The sequence below is a fragment of the Poecilia reticulata genome, chromosome 11, assembly GCF_904066995.2.
Source record: "Poecilia reticulata chromosome 11, P_reticulata-male-v2, whole genome shotgun sequence".
Classification (NCBI taxonomy): Eukaryota; Metazoa; Chordata; class Actinopteri; order Cyprinodontiformes; family Poeciliidae; genus Poecilia; species Poecilia reticulata.
In genome coordinates, this window is record NC_088840.1 from 22,191,253 (window position 1) to 22,215,727 (window position 24,475).

Genomic DNA, 24,475 nt, shown 5'->3' on the forward strand with positions numbered 1-24,475 from the left:
ATATCTTAGTACACTAGAAAAAAGACAAAACTAATTTAAAATAACTTTGCAGCAAGATATAGGAGCTTTTAGGTCGATTTAAAATTATAAAAAATAAATATTGTCAGAATAAAGGCTGAAATCCACAAAATGAATGAAAGTGTGCCGCTCTTTCACTGTAATGTTTTCAGCAGCAGTCTAGGGCAGCGTTTCCCACTCCTGGTCTTTAACATTAACTTATTGCTTGTGTTATACAAGTTTATGCTTTTTTGCAACGTTTTATATACAAGTCTATTGTGCACTAATATTTAATCAATTGACAGAAGTATTGAGACAGATCCTGGACTGCATACTTGGAGCTGTTTATGTAATTTATAGAAGGAAAGTATCCGTATGTCCCTGCGGACACAATTAAGTGATAATTTGTTGCTTAATTGCAACAGGAATTTTTCTTTGTGCTATTTTCACATTTTGATCTAATACAACTGCTTAAAAGTTTAACCACAATCACAGTTTTTTGACAACCTGCAGAAATAAATTAGCTGATTCTTTTATATGTAAATTAATCATAAATTGGATTGTCATTTAGATTTAGTTTTCTTCTTTGGGCAGTTAGAATATGTTTACGTCAGTTTAGAACTAAAATCTGTATTTAATTTGTATGTTTGTAATTGTTTAGATTTCATTGGTGATTGTCAGACCCTCCCATTAATTTGAGTAATCAAAAACACCGGGTGGTTGGTGGAGGCAGATTGTTTGGCAAATGTCTGGTATGTTTTTGACGGCAGGTTTAGTAAATTTTTTTTTTGGTTTTTTGGCCACTTTTTTTTGCTTGAAACATCAAATTAAGATTATTTTCATTTTCAACTAAGTTGTAAGACATTTTTAGTAATTATTTTTGTTTTATTTTTGAAAAAAAAAAATCATATATTTTTACAAAACAATCAAGTTGGAAGTGCGCGCGAATCAAACCACCCACAGCCTTTGCAGAAATCTTTGGCTTTGGAACTTAAAACGCTGTGACACTTGCTTTAAAAAAAACTCCAGAGACGACAATGATGCGGCATCAACCAGGTTTTTATTCCTTTTCTATTCATAACACTGAACACGAAGGAAAACATTCACATTAAAATGTCAGTTATGCTTTGATGTATTTAAACTTCAATGGTCCCTATTAGCAACCAGGACTTCATGTTTGTCGTGAGGAAAAACTCACAATCAGTCCATTTTGTTCTGTAAAAACCTACACTTTTTCTTTTTTCCAAGTCACTTTGAAATCAGACATTTAAATCATTTTATCAACACATTCTCTAAACTAAACATTCTTAAACAAAAACAGTCCGCATATGAACATCACAAGTCAGACTTGCTTTGAAGTCGATGAAGATCCATGCAGAGGAAGACAAAAAGATCAAACATCAGCACTGATTGGTTCGCCGACTCAACCTCCCTTTAAACTGGGAGATCAAATTTGGCAGAAAGACATTACATGTAAGTGTAATTAATATTTTAGTGCTATTCGGGTTTTTTTTCATCAGAAAAATGTAGTCAACTGTGATTATTCATTAATCAGTCCAGATTCTGAACAGCTGAGTTTCAAAAGCACCTCGACGCTTCAGTCTTAGGCCTTCTCGCCAGTGTGGATTCTGGTGTGACGAGTTAATTTTGATCTTTGCCTGAAGGTTTTTCCGCAGAACATGCAGGAGAACGGCTTCTCACCCGTGTGAACCCGCATGTGGTACGTCAAACTGCTTTTCTGGGTGAAGCTTTTTCCACAGGTCAGACATGAGAAGGGCTTCTCAGCTGTGTGAATTCTTGAATGAATGAGTAAAATACTTTTGAAACTGAAGCTTTTTCCACAGGTGATGCACGAGAAGGGCTTCTCGCCGGTGTGACCCTTCATGTGATACGCTAAGTTACCTTTCTGACTGAAGCATTTTCCACAGGTGACGCATGAAAACGGCTTCTCGCCTGTGTGAATTCTCATGTGTCTCGTTAAGTGACTGTTTTGAGGGAAAATTTTGCCACAGATTTTACAGGAGTACAGATTCTTGAATGTGTGAGTTTTCAGGAAGCTGTTTTGTTTTGGTTCTTCGTCTTTTCTGGATCCAGGGTCTTCAGCTTCCTGTTTCTTAGATTCAGGAACTTCCTGGTTACGTTTAGAAGCAGATTTTTCCTTATTGCAAAGAGTCATCATTGAAGTATCAATCTCCTGCTTGAACACAACGCTCTCTTGATCCTGACTGATGTAGAGTTCCTCCTCTTCCTCTTTTATCTCCAGATGCACCAGCTCCACCTGCTCCTCTTCTTCCTCTTGGTCCTGTTTCATCAGAAGAGGTTCTGGTTCCTCCTCGTCCAAACTGGTTTTCTTCTCCTGGTTAGAGGGCTGCTGGTCGTCTTTACTGTCATAATACTGAGGCAGATCTGGATGAAAAGAAAGAAAAGATTAGAAATGTGAGTAAAAGAAAGCCGCCTTCACTTTAAAGGGAACCTGTTGAGCAAAATTCAAAATTTTCACATTTCTGTTATTCCATTTGGGTCTCAACTCCTTCTAAAAACAACTTAAGCACTTAGAACAACACAAGTTAATATTGTTTGATGTCTGGTTCCCAATTGTTAAGTCATGTTAGATGGGCCTCATTACCTAGCAACCCCAGGTGAGTCTGGCATGTCACCTAGCAACCCAAGTTGAGTTCCAGGACATTTGGTCAGCTGGTTTTACCATTGTATGTGCTGTACAATGGCTGCTGGAAAAGCCATTGTACAGCTTTTCCAATGGCTGTACAATGTCTGTCTCGTTTGTTGTTGATTTACCATTCAGAAACCACTTGCTGCATTCTTCTTGGTTGTGCAGGAGGCTCTACTTCTGCTCGTCTAAGATGTGCGGATTGCATAATTGTACATCTGTTTGCAAACATTTTCACATGCAAGTGTAAATGTTGAATTTGGGTGCGTGGCCAGCAGCAGCTTATTTGAATTTAAAGTGACACGACCCCCTAAAACAGCTCATTCTGAAAGGAGCTCAAAATGGGCAGAACTGAGCAGACTAAAATCTCTTTATCTAAGAATAATTTTGTGCAAGAAAATTAGCATGTTTAGTGTAGCAGGTCACCATCAAAATGGGCTTTCATTAAAAAAAAAAAAGCTCATTGGGCCGATTATACTCAACTGAAGGGTCACCTATTTCTCCACTAGATGTCACTGAAACCAAGCTTAGAGTGAGTTAACCCATTCTTTAAACCATAAAAATAGTTTATAAAGATTCAAATCCTCAATATTTATCAGACAGAATAGGTGTAATAAATAAAATTCCATGATTATAATCAAGGCATAACTAGTATATTTGCAAAAAGACTACTTTTATTACTCTGCACAAACACTTTCTATTATCTTATTACACTCTGCATCTATTTTTTCATAATTTTATATTGCATCTTAATTTGTATATTTTAATTTATTTTAATGTTATTCTCTATTGTAATTAATTTTTGGTGTATCCATGAGACGTCCATTTATCCATTACCTGAATTCTAACCAAAAAGTTATATCTTGAACTGAAGAGTGTTAACTTTGTCTAAATCATTATTACTAGAGGAAGAATTAACAAACTTTTGTGTTGGAAATGGTTTTGAACGTTTTGAACAAAACGTTCAAAACGTTTTGTTTTGAACGTAAACGTTAGCGTTTCTTTGAAAACTATAACAAGAAAAGTATTTTCCAAGGATGCTTGCATCGATTATAACGGCACCCTTGCCACTCTCAATATGGCGGACGCGATGACGTATTGTGTCTACTGGACAACGAAGCCAATGTGGCGTCTGGCTCGTTTGTGGGCTTCGCCGTATATTCTGGGAATGGGGGCTGGCTTGACCGCGGCGAATGGGCCCGAAGTCGCATTCACCTGATTAAATGAAGCTGTAGAAGTGTCGACTTTAAACCCAACCCACCATATTAGCTCAAATTTTCATAAAAGCCCAAATAAATGAGCGCCGCTGTGTTTTTTCCACATCTATTGGTGTGAAGTCCAGCAGTCTGAGCTTACCATCGACCTCCTCTTCGGACTTGACGATGATTTCTTTAAACTCAGGAAATGTTTTTTCAGCGGGAGTTTCATGCTCCTTACTTAGCGCTCTCTGAGGCTGAACTGAAGACATTTTTACTGCAGACAGTGAAATGCTCTGCCTAAAAGAACGGATGGAGTCTCCTGACAGTCTCGGATGCAAAGCTAACGCTGTCAGTCAGGCTCTGTTTGGATCTCCCGTGCTTCTCCCTGTGACGCTCTGGGAGAAACTGTGAAATAACTTTAGTTCCGCTTTCATTTGAACTTAAAAATAACAATCCTGGAAATGGAGTAAGTAGGCCTATAACAAAATGTTTTGGTAAAATTAAGGTGAAGCTAGCATAACATTTTCAGCATGCTGCTGTAAATATGGGTATTGCAATATTGCAGTTTTGGATTATTATCACAAACCGCCTCCTTGTCTCAGCTCTAACCATCAGCTTTGATGTGGCATTTTTGGATTTCTGTAGATTTTTTTTTTTACACATTTGATAAAAAAATGTTTTAAATCTTAAATCAAAAAGTCTCTAATACGAAAAACTTTGATTCTATTAAAAGTAAATGATGAGAATTTTGACTACTTGATCGTGTGTTTATGTAACCTTTATGAATGCCACAACCACAATATCTGAATTTCACACAGGATTAATAAAGAACCATCTTAAGAGTTGTTGTTCATGGTGATGCTGTGGGCAGAAGATCTCTGGTAACAGTCAGTCTTGCAAGGACTCTGAAGAGGCCTCTGACTGAAGACTTTGACATGCTAATAGCTCAATATTCAGGCCGCAGAGACGATATTCCAAAGTAACGCGCCCTTCATAACACAATCAATTGTTGGAAAACACTTTTAATCCACCATGTTTGCTTTTGCAGTTCTGATTTAAATCTTTGAGCTTTTGAGATGCAAATCAGCTGCTTGCAGTTGTAAAAACAAAACCATGTTGCCACGGTTACGCATCAAAACTGTAGCAAAAATGTCGAAGCAAAAATCCCTCCAGCAGCACTGTAAAACATTTGAAGTTGGTTTAACTTGAAAATGAAATTCCACCTGCTGCCTTGAAAATGCATTTTAAGTGAACAAGAAGATTGTTTTGGTTTCAACTCAGAAATTAAAGTTCATGACGTTGATTTAACAAGAGACGAGTTATCTAAACTTTAAGTTCATTAATCTTGAATTGTGAGTTCTAAAGAGCCACATTTCTCTTATTTTACTCACAATATCAAGTTCAAATAAATACTTATTTTACTTTAAAATTAAATTCTTGTTTCAAATTGCATCAACAAAATTTCTGATCTAAAAATAAATTTTATTATATTCTATGCAAAAACATTTAGTGTGAACAGGACATTAAAATAAACGTTTACCTTCTTAAAACACAAGAGTCAGATTAATGTAACGCACTTCCATCTCAGGATACAAAAACATGCCGCTAAGCATTCTGGGAAATATTTCCCACTCCTGTTTTTTTTTCTTCTTTCAGTTTTTTTAAGTGCTGACCTAAAAACTTTAGTTTAGTCAATTCTTGGAGGTATGACAAAATTAATAAAAAAAAAAAGTTAACACAACTTACTGCTGCAAGTTTATCTTTCACAAACTCACATTAGGTTCAAAATCTAAACTGGCTAAATTTATTTGATTTAAAGAGTAGAAGACAGTAGACACAACTAAAGTGACCCAAATGTTTTACAGTGGGCACAGCATCCAAATGCAGAAAGAATAATAACACTGAATCCACCATGTTTTTTTGTCAATGTACATTTATTAAACTTTACACAGAAAATAAACACTTAAAACAGGACATGGGAGAAAAAACAACAAAAATCCCCCATGGGGTTTTACAGTGACTATCCAAAGAACAAATGGATAGAGGGCGCCATGTTAAGCCAGAGTGTATCTAATTCTTTCATTTAAAAACAATCATAACATCACAGATCAATCTGTGGAGAAGTGACTTTTCTAGTTCAGGAGAATGAGCCAATGTGCTAGAAGGGAGGAGCAGGACATGCAGTTCAGTGGCGGCTTTGTGAGAGAAACATCGTTTTTTGATGCACCAAAGAGAGAAATGGGTGAACGGTGACTCTAAAAACTCCTGAATAAGCTTCACAACTTGAAGACCAGAATGCTGTTAGGCCAGGACACGCCAAAAACATGGCAGAGAGAGTAAAGTTTACTCTGGTCACAAATGGGGTTAACATGGGGAAATATTTTTAACTGTATGGAGCCTTTTTACCATCTTAAATTTAATAAGTACACATAAATGGAGGCAGATTGGGTTTGTTGTTCTTCAGCCATGTTTGTATCCGTGTCTCTCTCCTAATGGTCTCTTATTAGTGACGACGAGGAATCCTCCATTGCAGATATTGTAGCTGTTTCACTGTGGGGCCTCTCCCCTGTTTCTCCAGACATAAACAATGCATTTATGGCCGGTGAGATTTAATGTTATCTCGTCCGACCAAAGGGCGTGCTTCCAGGCAGCAGAGTATTTCCCCAGGCTGTTGTTGGCGTTCTTCAGTCTGGCATGACTTCCCTGCAGAAATGGAGTGTTTCTCTAGTTTAGGGCTGTTGTAAACGATTATTTTAGTAATCGAGTAATCTATAGATTTTTCTTACGATTAATCGAGTAATCGGATAAAAACAATTATGAAATAAAATATTGGTAAATCTTCCATAACACCAGTGTTACTGTCGGATATCAACATCAGTCTATTTTTTCCACATTTGAGCTTCCCTACCCGTTACTTTTTTGTAGACCGGGGGAGCAATACAGGATATTTACGGCTCCTCCGTTCAGAAGCTCATCTACCAGCCATGTTCCGCCTCCTGTTTGTTCAGACCGGGATGATATAAGTTTATTGTGCGGTTCGTCCGTAAAGCTGCTCTTACCCTGTAAGCATCAACCCTCAGCTGCCCGCCGTGTTCAGTCTCTCCGCTCACCTGTATAAATCCTCCTCAGCTTCTTCCCGCTGTTCAACCAGCAGCTCCGGAGCAGAAAGGCTGCCGAACTCCCGGCATCGCGCCGGTCATTTTAAGGATGTTTATTGGTCCCACAAAAACGATGAAAACCCGGAATTATCACCAATCAGTAAAATCCACGCGGGCCGAACTTGAAGATGGGATGTTATGCCGCCAACACGTAGCTTCCGTCAACAACTCAGAGGCGGAAGTCAGAGCTCCGCTCAATGCAAATAATGTTCCGGCTGAAACACGGTGCACTAAATGATAAAACATAAATTAACGAAGCTTCGAGGCAGGTCAATTTTCCTCGAGGAATTTTAATAATCGAGGTACTCGAATCACTCGAGGAATCGTTTCAGCCCTACTCTAGTTTGGTTTGGGTTTAAAGAGTTGATAAAGGAGGCGGTTGAAGGGAGAGATGGATGGATTATTCGCTCGGATTAATATCACTTGGGAAATGGTTTTGAAAAAATGTTATGTTCACAACTGGGCCATTGTTAATTTGATCAAACTGTTAGAGACTGTTTGCAAAATCAGAACTATGAATGACAGTTTTGAGACACCTATGGTGTCATTTAATGTTACCTTTATAAGAAAAAATGACCAACATTGACTACATCCAAGTTAATGAAGTGTGAGTCATATGCTTTCATTCAGACAACTCTAACATAAATGCTGGGCAGATGGAAAATAAGAAGCAAACTTTTACAGTGATGTGGAAAAGAAGCAGAGATTTCTTCTTTCTCTTTTTGTTAGACTTTATTTACTGTTACAAAAGTCGTCTGGACTGGAGTATTTTTTTTATAACTACATGGTGTTTATGTTGAAATTTTGCCCTTACTGTAAAGTATTTTTCATTCCTTATGTTTTGTATATGTTTTATATTCAATTGTTGTGTGAGCCTGTGAATTTGTAGATGTTGCACAGAAATGTCATCTTTTGTGAGACAGCAAAGAGTATTTCTATTCTAAGATCCTAACAAAATTTTAATGTGGGTCCAAGATAAAAAAAGTTCTTAGTTGATGATTTCCTTTAGCAAGTGTATTAAACCAACATAGGGCTTTAGAAAGTCTGCTAATCCACTACTAGCAGAGCTAATTTTTAGCATATCCATTTAGCATTTTTACTAAATTGTAATACATTTAGCGTACTTAGCTTACCCTACATCAAATTTTCCATCTACATTTCAAAGCGATAGACTTTTAGTTTAATAAAGTTTGAGAACTTATATTGAAATGTTAGAAGACTCTTTAAGCAGCAGTTTTGTTTCCTATCTTCACATTCTTTCTTTATTACAGGAACTTTAATGAGCCAGTACATCAAACGAATAAATGAGGTTTACAGACAAATACAAGACTTGCATGAACCACCAGAAGTGTTAAACCCATGCATGCAAAAGTTCACATTTATTAATTGTTTTAGAGTCTTTTTATTGGTACTCATCCTTTTCTCCACTAGTGATTACATTTTCTGTACCCATAATGCATTACTGTTCTACTGTTTAAAATCTTCTTGATGTGCTGTGTGCTTTCTGACCGGTCAATTAGGCAAAATTAGCAACATAATTAGTGTTAGCAAAACTCAACAACTATAAAAATGAAACCATGAGGGGAAATGTCTGTTCTAAAGAATCTCCTCCTGAAGTGCCACCTTACAGGTAGGCGTGTCGCGACAGATGTCACCTCTTATAGGCCGACATACTCCATGCCATGTGGTTAACACATGGTGGGTACCACCATGATTGAGTTTAGTGTTTTAGCAATAGCTTCGACTAAATACCGTGTTGGACTAGTGCTTTAGTGTTTGTTTATGATTAGTGCTGTGGGGTTAGCAGAGCTAACTTTTTAGTTAGCAGTGTCGATCACCCCTATTCTACAAATAACACACAAACATTAATAATCACACTTAAAAATACATATATTTCTTTTTAAATGTTTAAAAGATAAAATAAGTTATAAATATAAGTTTTATTATTTACTTTTGAATTAACTGAAACTTTTACTCTTTTAGCTTTCAAGATCAATTATTTATATAAGTGCTCAAGAAGTGCAGCTTAATGAACTCTATGATTTCTCAGGTTAAACATTTTCTCGCATGTGAGTCCCCATGTGAAACTTCAAACTATGCCTGCCACTGAAACACTTTCCACAGGTCTGACAGGAGAAAGGCTTCTCCCCCGTGTGGGTCCTCATGTGATCTGTCAGGTGGCTGCGCCGTGAGAAATACTTCCCACACACTTCGCATGGGTAGGGCTTCTCTCCCGAATGCGTTCTCATGTGAACAGTCAGTAGGCTACTCCGAGAGAAGGACTTGCTGCACAACCCACACGGATACGGCTTCTCACCTGTGTGAATTCTCATGTGGACGTTTAAGGCACTGTTGTGGGTGAAATGTTTCCCACAGGTGAGACACGGGAATGTCTCGCCTGTGTGAGTGATCATGTGGACGTTTAGGTGGCAGCTCCGGGAGAAACGCTTCCCACACACCCCGCAGGGATACGGCTTTTCACCCGTGTGGGTTCTCATGTGGACGGTTAAGGCGCTGCTTTGAGTGAAACTTTTCCCACAGGACAGACATGGGTAAGGCTTCTCACCCGTGTGTATTCTCATGTGAGCGGTCAGGCTGATCTGCCTGGTAAAACCCTTCCCACAAGTCACACACGAGAAAGGTTTCTCACCCGTGTGTGTTCTCATGTGACGAGTTAAATCCCCACTGTCGTTGAAACCTTTGCCACACACTTCGCATGGATAAGGTCGCTCGCCCGTGTGAGCTCTCATGTGACGGGTCAGGTTACATCTCTGAGTGAACGTCTTTCCACAGGTCAGACAGGCGAACGCCTTCTCACCTGTGTGAGTTCTCATGTGATCATTTAAGTAACTGCTGAGTGTGAAATATTTATCACAAACTTCACAGGAATACAGGTTCTCGTCCCGGCTTGATTCTGAGTCTTCAGGATTGCTCCCTTCCTGGTTCTGGTTCTCAGCTTCTGGAGAGTCCTGGGAGTCGACTCCATTCCTGATTGGTTCTGGTTCCACACAGTCTCTTTCCTCAAAGGAATTAGCCTCCTGCTTCAGTGAGACCTTCTCCCCATCCCGACTAATACACATTTCCATCTCTTCCACTTTCACCTGCAGGATTTCCAGTTCCTCTGGTTCTGGTTTTATGTGCTGATTCTCTCGCTCCACATGGTTCTGCGATCTGTGCGGAGTCTCTTGTTCCACCTCATGTTCCTCTTTGACCTGCAGAACTTGTAGTTCCACCTGTTCTTCCTTTATCCCCTGATGTTGTAGGGCCGCCTGGTTCTCGGTTACATTCAGAAGTTCCTGCTGCTTCTTGCTGTCTGTCATCTGCAGCGGTTTCAGTTCATCCCATTCTTCTTTAATCTGAACAAGTTCTTCTTTCTCCTGGTTCACATTAGAGTTCCCATCCTGATGATCTGTGAAATTCTGCTGTAGACGATCTGAATAGGCAAACAAACAAAGGAACAATGTTACAGAATACTTCGTGATCTACAGATTAAAAATTTGAATTTTAGATTTAATTACTATCCATACAGTTGATTAATATTTTAATCTATTGAACTGAGTGGGACTTTGATACATTTTTTTGGAAAACCTTTAGCCTCTTTCTAACTTCCTGTTTTATGACGTCTCTTGAAAGCCGAACCTGCAAGATGAAAGTGTGTTTGAGGCCAAACTCTTACATTTTCCTTTTCTGTTTTTGCTGCAAAAATAATTTGGAGAAGTTCTGTAGGATTCGCTCATATAGTGTAAACTGTTCATGTTAATTAAATGACCAATGTGGAATTATTCTCTTGACCTTTGACCTCTCCTCGGGACATGATTTTATCTGTATTAATGGTACTATTTCAAGCAGGTACTTGAGAATGTTGTTTTCATTTAAATATTAATGATGTTTAAAATCCTGTCTTTTTTCAGGTGAAGTTTATCTGCATCAATTTTAACATTTTTGCAAGACTGAAGATTTTTTAAGATTTATTTATAAGAATAAATCTTTAAAAAAAAACAGCAAATTTGACTGCAACATTTTGAAAAAGATGCCACAAAATCAGTAATTTTAGGCAGCAACAAACACAAAAAAACATCCTGGAGGGACGGATTATTACAAGCCGTCCAGCTGCAGTAAACAACTCATCCATCTTGATCATAGGTGTCAAACTGAAGGCCCATGGGCCAAATCTGGCCTGCCATAAGTACTTATGTGGCCTTCCAGACTCTAAAGAGTCACATAAATTGAACATTAAGATAATAGTTGTGTGCTTAGACAGTATTTTGTATGAAACCAAATTACATCACTGTGAAACGATGTTAAAAATTATTACATTTTAAGAAGTGCTAATCGATTGCAGAAAAAAATCTCGCCAAGTATTTTTGGTCAGGTTTCTAGAGCAAGCATCTTATTACTCTTGAAATAAGACAAACTTAATTTAAAAGTTACTTTTCAGTAAGATATAGTGACAATTTTTAGTACATTTCTTAATATTGATTAAAAGTATTTGTTATATTGGCAGATCAATTAACTTATAAAATGGGGGAAATATCTTGATATACGTGAAATAATCAGCCAGTGAAAATACTCTGACTTCAGCTCATATTTCTTGCTGAAAAGCTTTTTGTAAATTAGTTTTGTATTTAAAGTGTACTAAACCTAAAAACTAAACTAAAAACACTTGGCAAGATTTTGTGTTTTTGCAGTGTTGGCGCTTTATTAATGGGTAGTTTTATTATTGCATTCTGCCACAACCGACACGTTGAGGAAATTCATAATGTTGATGCGACTCCAAATAAAATAAGCTTAACTTTAATGAGATGAATAAGATGCAGGGAGTCATTTTTACGACGATAAGCTCATCAGGAAGGACGGCTGTGTGTTTGACCCACTGCAGGCGGGAGGCAGAAGGACTTAAAATAAAATGACATCACTAATCACGTCTTTAATTTAGTTTGAATTAGTTTTCTATCTAGAATCTTCAAATCTCCGTTTCATTCTCAGTGGTTCGATCATAGCGGCTGCTGCCTGTGACCAGGAGGTTACGCAATAACTCGGTTCAGACACAATCACAGCCTGGATAAAAACGTCAGCAGCAGGAATCATTCTGAAGTTATATAAAGTTACTGTTAATTTTACAATCTTTTTTTACACGACTCTCAGAAAATGAGCTTCCCCCTCCCCCCCCCAAAAAAAAATAGAAATAAATATTCAACCTTTGTCAAGCTGCATAATTCATTTACTCAGCGAAACAAAAACTATAAGAAAAGCAAACGGACAACTGGAGTGAGACCTGATGTTTTAAACCATGTTAATATTCTAAGTTAAACAACAAACTGAATATTTTCTCCACGACCGCATCATGTATAGCAGGTGTTGGATTCTGACCATCACAGCTCCCAACAAGCTCAATAAGTGTTTACATACTTAACATTTCTTTTATCCTGTTTTAATATCTGCAGGAAGTGGGTGGAGTACCCAAAAATTGTACTCAATTAAAAGTAAAAAGTAGTTCCCAAACTGAGGAAAAGTGAAGCCTTTCTCTATTTCTATTCTATTCTTTGTCTGCTGACATTCACTCCACTATTTATTTTATCCCTATAATAATCCATAAATAAACACACCAACCTACAAAGTGCGTTTAAAACCCGATGGCGTTACAAACCTGCTCCGTGTCGGGTTATTTGAGGTGTTTGGTTCAGATCCAGCAGCCTGTGATCTGAATCCATTTCTTCTTCTTCGGTCGTTTTTTAACGAACTCTAAGTGGCCGAACTGAACATGTTGTTGTTGTAAACACTCACATCAGCGTCATTATACGGCTAAAACGATCCAGTTCTGCTCACAGACAGGAATCCGATCTATTACGCTGCTATTAATGTCTTGTTGTCTCAATATAGCGCTCCGGGGGAAAACCGGAACCCAACGTTTCGTTCCGTTTCACGTTTGTCTGGAGAGAGGAAGCCAAAACAGTCTGAATTTAATTATTGCTCCCTACTTCATTTGAAAATATCCTTGCGAAATTTGTTAAGAAATAAGCAATGATAATATTTTAACACAAACCTTAATAACAAACTGTAATTAATATCTACAGCTAAACCTCTGACAATAAATTAGTGCATACATATCTACATAAGTACTTGTAGTAAAAGTGTTGTTTCATAAGGTTTTAGTGCAAACATAAATTCAGTAAAATATGACATCTTTATTACATCATACCTTATTATGTTTAATATAGCTTTTCAAATATCAGATTAATAAGCAAAAATGACTTTTTACTTTAAATTTTTGCAAGTATGTTTTCTTGTCCACTTTTCTTAATACTTTAGTTATCTGCATTTAGTTTTGTTTGGTTTGAAAACAAATACTACTTTTCTCTGAGTAATGATATTTTTAACAGTTAGAAATAATTCAGCCATTTGAAAAGAGTAAGTAGAATTTACTAAATCTTGAGAACTTAAAATAATTTATTTCAATAATTTATTTGACCAGGTAGTTATTTTTTTATTTTCTTCTTCTTCTTTTTTTTTTTTTTTTTTTTTTTTTTTTTTACCATTGTTTTAATTGCAGAATCTGGGATTTTTGATCTTGACATGGACTTTGTCATACATTACACAAAATGTTTATACACCTAGTGAGAACTAGCAGAGAAAAAGTTTCACAGCATGATAAAAGTGAATCTGCTTCTTGAGGTCCAAAACCTATTATTTTCTTCTTTTTTTAAATCCAAGAATAGTCACATAAAACTAAATAGTGTGATAAAAATAAAGCAGCAAATATTAAAAATACCAAAGAAATTTTAAATCTTAAGATATTAACATATATGTAATAAAATTTGGGGTTTTGTGTCGTAACGTTTAAGCACTTCCTTAAATAAATTTTAAAATGTTGATAATTGGTTGATAAATGACGTGTAATTTTCAGGAAACGGTATTTATGAATAGAATAAATTATAAGAATTATTATCATAATTTGACTCTTCATCCCTTGTTAGACGAACACGTTTTCTTAAATTAAAATTTGATGGTGAAATAGATTTATTTTGCAAGATCTATTTTAGTATTTTGAGCTTTTCCATTCAGTTCCTGCATCTGACCAGAGGGTGGCGCCAGAAATAAACCATTCTTCGACTTCCGTCGCGTAACCTCTGAACCCGGAGGTTCCCACGTGGTTCAATGGAGGCGAGCAGAGGAAACGTGCAGAAAGCCGAACAGAGAGCCGGGATGAAGAAAACAGAGAAAACGAACAAAAAGAGGAGTAAACAGGACGATGAGGAGGAGGAGGAAGATCAGGTGAGACTCTCACTGACAGGCAACCGGAGGAAGAGGAGGAGAACTGGGTGAACTGGTCAGGAACTGGTGGCTAGCTGTTAGCATATGCTAACACACAGAAGGCGAAGCAAAACAGTTGAGGGATTGTTTGAGGTTGAAGAAAAGGAGACAGTTTTCTGTTCTGATTTCATCAGATTGGATGCGTTACGAGCTGCAGACCGGGCTGTGACCTTTAACCTTAGAGTTTATTAAAGTTATACCAGGAAACTGCTGTAAGAGATGACAGCCCACGAAATGGTTTATTCCCCACATCAAATAAAACTGTTTTGGACACCTTGCAAATAAAATGCACAACATTTGTAGTGCTAAATATAACCTGTTCTCTAATTAAACATAACATGAAATCGCCTGCAAACAACAAGTTTATACACACAAATATCCCTCCAGTAAGACTGAGTAAAAAAAAAAGTATTTTATGTAAAAGCAGTTTAAGCACAGAGTAACCCTCAATGACAGGTTGGAACCTCAAAAGGATAAAACAAAGCAGCTTTCATGTTATCTGTCAAAAGTCTTGCTCTCTCTCGCTCTTCTGCAGCCTGATGGAACCACAGACTTGAAACTACAGTTTTTATTTCAATATCTTCTCACTTCTGGGTTCATTTATAAAACCGCCTTGATACTAAATGTTACTTGCGTTAAAACATCTTCCTTCATTATTAGCTTTGTAGTAAATATGGTGCTTTCACTGATCTGGGAAAAAAAATGGGATTTTAGGGTTTCTTGGTGCTTTTTTAACATGTCTGACCCTTTAATATGTTTACTACATTTCGTCTTGGAGTTTGGTGTTAAATGTCTGTTTGCTCCTCAGCTCTTCAATTTGAACAACAAATCTTTGGAAGAAGATGATGAAGATTTATCAGACAGCGAGGAGAGCGTCTACTCAGGCCTGGAGGATTCTGGGAGTGACCCTGACGAAGAGGAAGAGGAGGGAGAAGAGGGAGGATTAGATGAGGATGATGATGATGATGATGATGAACAGGACCAGAATGAAAAAGTACTAATTCCTTTGGCAGATAAATTAACTTATGGGAAAAATGTCTTATTACTAAAACTTGTACAGTTTCATCAATAATAAGGAATTATTTAGTTTAAACAAACATCTATTTCTTACTGAAAAGTTGTTAGCTTTGTCTTATTTCAAGTGAGCTAAAATATTTACTCTAGAAATTAGAGAAAATTACTTGGTGTGATTGTGTTTTTGCGCATGGTGTAGAAAACAATGTTTTTAATTATTAGGTACAATTTTTAAAAATGCAGTTTTTAGCTGTTTATTCATTGACTTATGTTACTAAGTGTGTTATTTTTTTAGAACTATTTTTCATATTACAGTGGATACTATTTATTGAAAATGTTTTTTTTATTTTAAAATGGTAATAAAATGTTAGTGACCATTATATTACTTGAAAATAGCCTAAACAGATTATATCACATTAGCATCTATAAGGGAGTTTTAGTTAGTAGGACTAAAGGGAAATTTTGCTCTTTAAATTGTAAAAGTTTTAGACCTCTGATGAACCTGATTGCTTGATTGGTTGGTCGCGACTCACCTGTTCAGCTCACCTGATTGGCTGCTGTGGTACTTTTCAGTCGACTGTGAAAAAGAGCAGGAAGAAGGAAGGAGCAGATGAAGAAAAGGAAGCGAAGAAGGAAGACGAATACGACCATGACACGTCAGACGAAGAGGTGGGACGAGTTTTTGAAAATCGGATGCTCTCTGATCTCCAGTGTTTTCGTTTTCTCAGACGGTTCATTCAAAATCTGCTACACACTCTCAGTTTAATGCAACTTTTTTATTAACATCAAATCTGAACACTTTTTGAAACGCATTAAAGCAGTTTTATTGCTTACAAAGTGATATTTTGATTCTTATAAAAATTAGGGCTGAAACAATTAATTGGATCCATTATAATTAATCGTTGACTAATTTAGTAATCAATTAATCGTTAATTGGTGCTTACAGACTTAAATTAGGAAATTTTCTGACTTGCTACAAATCATCAAGCAAAAGAAATGCCATGCTGTTGCATTTTGGGCATTAGCATTTTTTTTATTTTATTACTTAAAAAATGAATTTAATGACTATTTGCATCTCTTAATATGTTTGTATTATTTAGTAAAATGGCTTACATGGTTAAATGTAAAATGTGCAAAAGGGGCCAATCTTTTATCAGATTAATTGATTAAATTGTCAGAATAGTCCATTACTAAAATGGACTATTAGTTGCAGCCTTAAAACAAAGAAAAACTAATTGGGGGACACATTTCTGTGATGCACACATTAAAATTTTTATTGTGAAGATGCCACACCTGCAGAAAAAGGTTTGGTTTATAGTTTCTTGTGCTTCTGTTCCCTCCTGCCTCGTCGCTATTTAATCCAGGATTTGCGCAGGTGCTTGAAATCCTTGAAAATGCTTGAATTTCAGTCACGTGTTTTCAGGGTTTGGAAAATGTTTGATGTTCAAACAGCATAGTTTTTATCTGTGTAATTGAAGTAAAGGTTAGGTTATATTTTATACATTAACAAAATTATTATTATTTGTTAAATTAGTGTTTTATTCTCAGTCATGCATATAAAGTGTGTGAGATACACTAAAAAAACAGTTTATTATAACAAGACAATAGCAGTACTAAATGGTGTCACATAATTATGAATTTCTTCTTTAATGTATTTGTTTTGTTTATTTCCAAAGTGTAGTGCTGGAAAATTTTGAAAACTCATCTTGAAAATGCTTGAAACATGTTTGTGTTTTACTGTGGGAAAAATGTGTGAACGCTGTGAATCGCCCTGCAGGACATCAGGAACACGGTGGGAAACATCCCCATGGAGTGGTACAAAGACTTCCCTCACGTCGGCTACGATTTAGACGGGAAGAAGATCTTCAAGCCGATCAGGAACAAGGACGAGCTTGATGACTTCTTGGACAAAATGGAGAATCCCGACTACTGGTAGGAACAGGAAAGATGACAACTGTCTGTTTTCCTCGTAGTTTCAGACAGGAAGTCGTGATGATGCTTTTCTAAATAGGAAAACGGTTCATGACAAGAAGACGGCGAGCGACATCGTGCTGACGGAGGAGCAGATCGAGTTGGTGAACCGTCTGCAGAAAGGACAGTTTGGAGACGTTAATTTCAATGAGTACGAGGTAATGATGTTTACTTCAAAGTTTAAAACTAATCAAGCAAGTAGGACAAGAGGAAGCTTGTGCAAACACATCCAATAACAAAATAATTAACTGACCAAAACTTTTATGTTTGTAAAAGAGGGAGAAGTGAGTTTATCTCAGTTTAATTAAATGTATCACTAGTAGTTATCAGAAATATGTAATAAAAAACCTGATGTTGAAAGTTTTAACCTTTTAATACACAAGTTAAAAATGAAAAAAAAAACACACAATGCTAAAACAAGTACAGAAGTAGAAAAACAATATTTAAATTCCTGTCAATGGCAAGAACACAAAGTGAAGAACGAACACAAGATCATTAAACCTTCGTTTCGTCATTCATGGAGCATCGGAATATTTCCTGTTTGTTTTTCTAAAACAAATCTCCAAGGTACTCCAGCTAACATTGTAAACTCATAAAAGAAAACATATTAACATGTCTGTTCACTTTACACAACCAGCAAATAAAAACTAAATAATTACAAACTGACTTTAACAACAGGACAAGGAACTTTACTGACCCATAATAATACCGTATTTTCCGCATTATAAGGCGCATAGAATAGATGTTTCAGTTTGGGTTGCCAATTTGTTCCGTACTCTATTATTACACGTCTACATTGTAAAGAATTGGTCTCAGAGTACTTTATATAGTAGGCTGCCCCTACTATGACAACTCATTGTTTCACTCACAGTGTTGGTGTTGCGATATTGTGCCCAACTGCTTTCTGGGTAACACAGACCAACCGACACGCTGCCGCCATAGTCTCTGTCTCTTCCTCCGCCCCCCTGGCTTTAAATATATTATCAAACTTTATTAACAAACCAGCGTTCTGACAACTATCCCAGCATGCACCGTGCGCTTCTTCTTCTACTGGGAAAATGAAGTCGGCAGCTGCTTACCGTAGTTGCTAGACTTGTTGTGGCTCAATATTGGTCCATATATAAGGCGCACCGGATTATAAGGCGCACTGTCGGTTTTTGAGGAAATTGAAGGTTTTTAGGTGCCTTATAGTGCGGAAAATGCGGTAATAATAATAATACAGATTCAGAATAATTAACTTCTTCAACAGGTCTTGTAATACATAATCTATGTTTTACAAGAAACAAATAAAATAACAGTTTTGTGATATTTGTGCTGACTGTCAGCTCTGCTTCGTCCTCAGCCCACAGTGGAGTTCTTCAGTAATGACATCATGATTCATCCAGTCACAAACAGACCTGCAGACAAGCGCAGCTTCATCCCTTCACTCATCGAAAAGGAGAAGGTAAAAACCACCAAAACACTAATACTTTATCAGTCTCTCGCGTCTCTAAATGTTTGAATTCACCTTCCTGCAGGTCTCCAAACTGGTTCACGCCATCAAAATGGGTTGGATCAAACCTCGGCGGGTCCAGGACGACAGCAAGGGGCGGTTCTACGACCTGTGGGCCAATGAGGACTCGTCCATTCTGGCCAAACACAAGATGCACCTGCCGGCTCCTAAGGTTCCTCTGCCGGGTCACGAGGAATCCTACAACCCTCCGCCGGAGTTCATGTTCACAGACGAGGAGGTCGGTCTCCTGCTAAGACCAACGGCAATAAGCAATAAATCAATCAATCCCAAACCAGGAAGTTGGAGCTCATCACCCAGTTCTACACTGACTCCCTGTAGCTCAGAGATTGGACTATAAAATACTGTTGTTAGTTTATAAATCACTGATTGGATCAGCACCTCAATACGCTGAATATCTGCTGTTGTTATAGCAACCTTCCAGAACCTCTCAGGTCTTCTGGTTCTGGTTCTGCTCTGCATCCCCAGAACCAGACGAGGAGAAGCAGCTTCAGCTTCTATGCACCACAATTCTGGATCAAACTTCCAGAAAACTGCAAAACAGCCGAAACACTGAGATCCTTTAGATCTCGACTAAAAACCCTCCTGTTGCTTTTGATTAGTAATAAGTGGAACATTGATCAACATATTTGACGATTTTTACTATGGCGTTTGACAAAATGTGATGTTTGTTTGTTTCTTAATTGTCCTGTATAAATAATCCTGACTCGTGGTCCGTTTCTTCCTCTCTCCGTTCACAGAAAGCTCTCTGGGAGCAGCAGGACCCGTCTGACCGCAAGCTGCCCTTCATCCCCAAAAAGTATCCCAGCCTCCGTCATGTTCCAGCGTTCTCTCGGTTCATCCACGAGAGGTTTGAGCGCTGCCTCGACCTCTACCTGTGTCCGCGGCAGAGGAAGATGAGGGTGAGCACCTGTTCGTTACTCCTCCGTCCAGCAGGTGGAGCCGGTTTGTGGTTTTAACGATTCCCCGTCTACCTGCAGGTGAACGTCAACCCAGAAGATCTGATCCCCAAACTTCCCAAACCGAAGGACCTGCAGCCGTTTCCGACAACCCAGGCTCTGGTAAAATAAAAACAAAACGTAAAAGACGCAAAAATTAGATGCTTTCAACTTTGGCGGAATCAATTAATCGTGATTAATTGGTTATTGAAATAATCATGTACTAATTTAGTGATTAATTAGTCATTAATAGGCGATTCAAAAGGCTATTGTTGAAAAAACAACAAACTTTAAGCAGTAACCAACCAAAAAATTTACAAAAATGTTTTTTTATTTTATTCATTTAAAAAAAAATAAAAAATTTACTCATCTATAAATATGTTATCTACCCAAAACTCCTCAGGTAGCAGTTTTAGCTTCATCTGGTTCAAATTTTGCAGTAAAAAAACTCCTATTAATCACCTTTTGCTGCCCAATAATTAATCAGTTAATCCAAAAATAATCTACAAATCGTCTATAATGTATTGATAAGTCAACTTTTCTCATTTTGATATTAGAAATATATTTTTAGCTACAAATTCATAATTTGCTACAAGTTATCAAGCGTTCACTAAATTAATGCTTTGTTGTTGCATTCAGGCAGTATGTTAATTTTTTTATTTAAATAAGGAATTTTTAAATGTATTTCTAATATTGCATTAAAAATCAGCAAAGTGGTCCAATTGTTTTTATCCGACGAACCAATTAATCGTCAGAATGATCAGTACAATAATCGATAACTGCAGGCCTCGTTTCGATCTTTACCGTGGCGTGTTTCTGTGTCCAGGTGTATCGAGGTCACAGCGGCCTGGTTCGCTCCATCAGCGTGTCGCCATCAGGACAGTGGCTCGTTTCAGGTACCTTTAAAGTGTTCTGACATTAAATGATGCAAACATTTGGTAAAAATCCATCACTTTTTAATAGCAAGCCTAGTAAAATAAAACTGTGCATGCTGAGTGAACAAAACATTCTTGAATAAAATCGGTCGTTTGCTGTATCTGCAGGCAGTGACGACGGCTCGGTCCGGCTGTGGGAGGTGTGTTCGTCTCGCTGCCTGAAGACGGTCCAGGTGGGCGGAGCCGTGAAGAGCGTTGCCTGGAACCCGAACCCGTCGCTCTGCCTCGTGGCTGTCGCTGTGTAAGCGTCTGTTTTCCGTCTGGTCCCCTACGCGTCTCGCCAGAGCTGGATAATTTGGCTGAAAAAATGTAGCATGATACAAGCGCTTCATATCAGTCGATATTGATGGTTATTGATTAGTTTTTTTTTGTTTTAAATATCTGAAATACTGACAAGCCATTGATGTGACCTTCCCTGTTTTACCCAGTTTTCACTCTACGCCATTGTTGTTTATTTTTAAGCAGTTTTGAGGCACAGTGGTGAAACCTTAAACTGCTGCTGCGCCAGTTACTCAGCAGATTGTTGCTAGGTAACCATAGAATGAGTTGGTTGCTAGGTAACCACAGAGAGTGAGTCAGTTGATTTCACCAGCTTTGCTGAGCTACCAGTGAGAGGTTAAGCAGCTAAAACATTTCTTCTGCCTACATCCCCCAGAATGCTGTGGGGATGTAGGAATATGTAATATTTTGAAAAAGAAATACCAGACTCATATCCTATATCAGAATCAAACTACTTTGTTGAGTGTAAATAATTAAAAATGTAAATTTTGCTAGCAGTTTGAATAATTCTGGGCTTAACTGCATTTATCTAGCAAAGAAAAATATTATTAGCTTCTATTGCCAATGAGTTAACCTGGTTATCAATCCGGCGGACCTGGATTGAAATCAGTGAAATTATCGAATATCACACATTGCGAATGGCGATACATTTTGTTATTGATTTGTTGTCCAGCCCTATGTCTCACGTCTTGTTCTCGTTGGTTTTTGTAGGGACTCTGCAGTGTTGATCTTGTCTCCAGCTCTGGCCGATAAGCAGGTCATCTCGGCGTCGGAGAGGCTTCTCTCCGCCCAGCAGGAGGAAGGGCCCTCTGAAGAGTCTCAGCCTGTAGTTTGGTCAGAAACAGAGGGGGAGGAGCTAAATCAGGGCCTCCGCCTCAAAATCCAACATCCCAAGGTGAGATGATTCCCCTGAATAGATTTAAAACCATGATTCAAAGCTGCAGTATGTAACATTGTGATGACAGTGTGGTAGGAGATTGATGGTCTGTGGGAAAATCAAGCTCCTGTGCATTCTCCAACAGCCAATCAGAGCCAGGAGACGGGTCTTAGCACTCCTATGAATGCTAAGGCTAGTTAGCATAGCCACCAATAACAGCAGATAGTTTTTCTGTAACATCAAGTTGTTTCTTCACATTAAGTAGTGAGTACATGAGGATGATTGACAGCGCTTAGACCCGCCTCCTGGCTCTGATTGGTTGTTTTTGGTCTGTGTCATATTAAACTGTGACAACATACTGACATTTTTAACAAATATGTAAAAGCAACATTTTTAAATAAAAGTCGCATACTGTAGCTTTAAAGGGAACTAACATAGAGAAATGCGTCTCCTCAGCCGGTCCACCAGGTGACGTGGCACAGTAAAGGAGACTACCTGGCGTCGGTGATGCCGGACCACTCCAGCCACCTGCAGGTGTTCATCCACCAGCTGAGCCGTCGGCGGAGCCAGAACCCCTTCAGGAGGAACAAAGGCCTGGTCCAGGCCGTGTCCTTCCACCCCATCAGGCCCTACTTCTTCGTGGCGACGCAGCGGTCGGTCCGGATCTACAACCTAGTGAAGCAGGAAATGACCAAGAAGCTCCAGGCCAACTCCAAGTGGATCTCCAGCATCGCCGTTCACTCTGGAGGTAGGTGGACGGGTTCTGTTCAGTCCAGTGTCACTGCTGGGGGCGGAGCCTGAGTCTCACCTGTCTGTCTGTCTGTCTGCCTGCAGGTGATCATGTGATCTGTGGGAGCTACGACTGCAGGCTGAGCTGGTTCGACCTCGACCTTTCAACCAAACCGTACAAGATGCTGCGGTACGTTATTATCTCTATGGATTAAGGCATTAATGAACCAATTCATCTCAATAATTTAAGGTTTTTCCTTTTAAGGGACTTGTTAGTTAATTATATATAATATTACTTTAGCTCAGAAATTCACTTAAAAATGAATTAAACACACTGACACATTTCAGGTTTTTATTGTTTTTGATAGTTACGTTTTCAGAAAGTTTAACTGATACATTCAGTTCAGTTCATTTTATTTATACAGCACCAGTTCACAACAAATGTCATCTGAAGACACTTTGCAAAAATAATTTCAGGTGAATCATGCATTCATTGATTCTAGTTATCCAACAGTAAATTACATGACATTGAGTCACTTTTTTTTTTTTTTTTAGCTGCAGGCGCAGCTTTTTCCACAAATGATCAATCGTACAACAAAGGATCAGAATAAAATAGAATTTATTACAATTTGCACACAGATGCATTGTAGGACAATCGCATTGGTATTTTGTATGTTTCGTTAACTCAGTAGTAGAGCTTAAAAAATAAATGTATAAAAATTCAGAATAAATATACAAAGCAAACAAGCATTTAAAATATGTTACGCTTCAATGTATAAATAATTAATACACAGAGGCTTAATATATTTTTTAATGCATGTTTGCTTTTTATCTTTCTATTTCATCTTATGTACATTTATTTATTTTAAAAAACAAAACCTCTGATACATTATTGCTATTTAGGTAATAAAATGTTTTTGTTGTTTTTATTTGAAAGGGAATTTAACATTTGTTTGCATTTTTCTGCATTTCTAATGTTGCATAAGTATTAAATAAAAAATCAGCAGAATGTGCCAAAAAAATTTTTTATCCAACTACTCAGTTATCAAATAAACAATAGAACAGTCTGTTACTAAATTAAACATTAGTGCAGCTCTAATTATAAACATTTTGCATTTATTTAACTTTAAGTTTATCTGAATTATCAGATATAAAACATTTGAAATATATTACCGTGCGTAAGGAATACATGTATATAAATAATAGAAGTTTGACTGAATGAATTGTAGGTTTCATATTTTGTTTTGGTGTTTTTGTGTCTACTGAGTGCTTTGGTTCCTCCCTGCCCATCAGGCATCACAAGAAGGCGGTGAGGAGTGTGGCGTACCACAGAGGTTACCCGCTGTTCGCCTCGGCGTCGGACGACGGATCGGTCATCGTCTGCCACGGAACCGTCTACAAGTAACGCCTCCGCCTGCTCACATGCCACACACCTGTTTTAGGGATCAAAGTGTTTCAGCTTTTCCTTTCTCTTCCAGCGATCTGCTGCAGAACCCACTGATCGTCCCAGTCAAAGTTCTCCGGGGTCATGTGATCACTCATGACCTCGGCGTCCTGGACGTGACCTTTCACCCCACGCAGCCCTGGGTGTTCTCGTCCGGCGCCGACGCCACCATCAGACTCTTCACCTGAGAACCGGCCCTTTATTTCAGTGGCGGGGATCTCTGCTGCCTTGCTGTATCCTAGCAACCAGTCAGATCTGGTTGCTAGGAGGTCCTTTCCCTTAGTTTTTGTGTTTGTTTGTACTCAATAAAATATAACATTCTTACTCTTCATGTTCAGTTGCGTTTTAATCTGCATAAAAATCTGTTTTAAACCACCGAAACAGATTCAGTGGGGTTTAAAACATAAATCGGAACCAATCCACCATTTTGTCATAACTGTTCTGA

At 37.9% G+C, this 24,475-nt stretch overlaps 3 protein-coding genes across 4 annotated transcripts; 1 reads left to right on the forward strand and 2 right to left on the reverse strand.

Annotated features, from left to right (window-relative positions):
- Positions 1–1,038: 1,038 nt before the first annotated feature.
- On the reverse strand, positions 1,039–4,292 carry LOC103472582 (uncharacterized). Its single transcript, XM_008422330.3, has 2 exons — positions 4,022–4,292; positions 1,039–2,403 (listed from the first exon to the last, which is right to left on the reverse strand). Exons 1-2 carry the CDS (start codon positions 4,131–4,133, stop codon positions 1,601–1,603), a joined length of 915 nt encoding a protein of 304 aa, XP_008420552.1. The 5' UTR covers positions 4,134–4,292; the 3' UTR covers positions 1,039–1,600.
- Positions 2,298–24,354, forward strand: bop1 (BOP1 ribosomal biogenesis factor). Its single transcript, XM_008422336.2, has 17 exons — positions 2,298–2,433; positions 14,085–14,294; positions 15,142–15,327; positions 15,921–16,016; positions 17,125–17,279; positions 17,359–17,476; positions 18,661–18,762; positions 18,836–19,048; positions 19,569–19,730; positions 19,809–19,889; positions 20,593–20,662; positions 20,810–20,942; positions 21,692–21,875; positions 22,314–22,605; positions 22,692–22,776; positions 23,880–23,987; positions 24,065–24,354. Exons 2-17 carry the CDS (start codon positions 14,178–14,180, stop codon positions 24,216–24,218), a joined length of 2,256 nt encoding a protein of 751 aa, XP_008420558.2. The 5' UTR covers positions 2,298–2,433; positions 14,085–14,177; the 3' UTR covers positions 24,219–24,354.
- On the reverse strand, positions 8,257–12,897 carry LOC103472584 (uncharacterized). 2 transcript variants are annotated; one of them, XM_081612521.1, is made up of 2 exons: positions 12,807–12,897; positions 8,257–10,455 (listed from the first exon to the last, which is right to left on the reverse strand). In XM_081612521.1, exon 2 carries the CDS (start codon positions 10,340–10,342, stop codon positions 9,074–9,076), a length of 1,269 nt encoding a protein of 422 aa, XP_081468647.1. In that variant the 5' UTR covers positions 10,343–10,455; positions 12,807–12,897; the 3' UTR covers positions 8,257–9,073. The 2 variants fall into 2 exon arrangements, with proteins under 2 accessions (XP_081468647.1, XP_008420556.2); XM_008422334.3 differs by having other exon boundaries at positions 12,670–12,897.
- Positions 24,355–24,475: the final 121 nt, after the last annotated feature.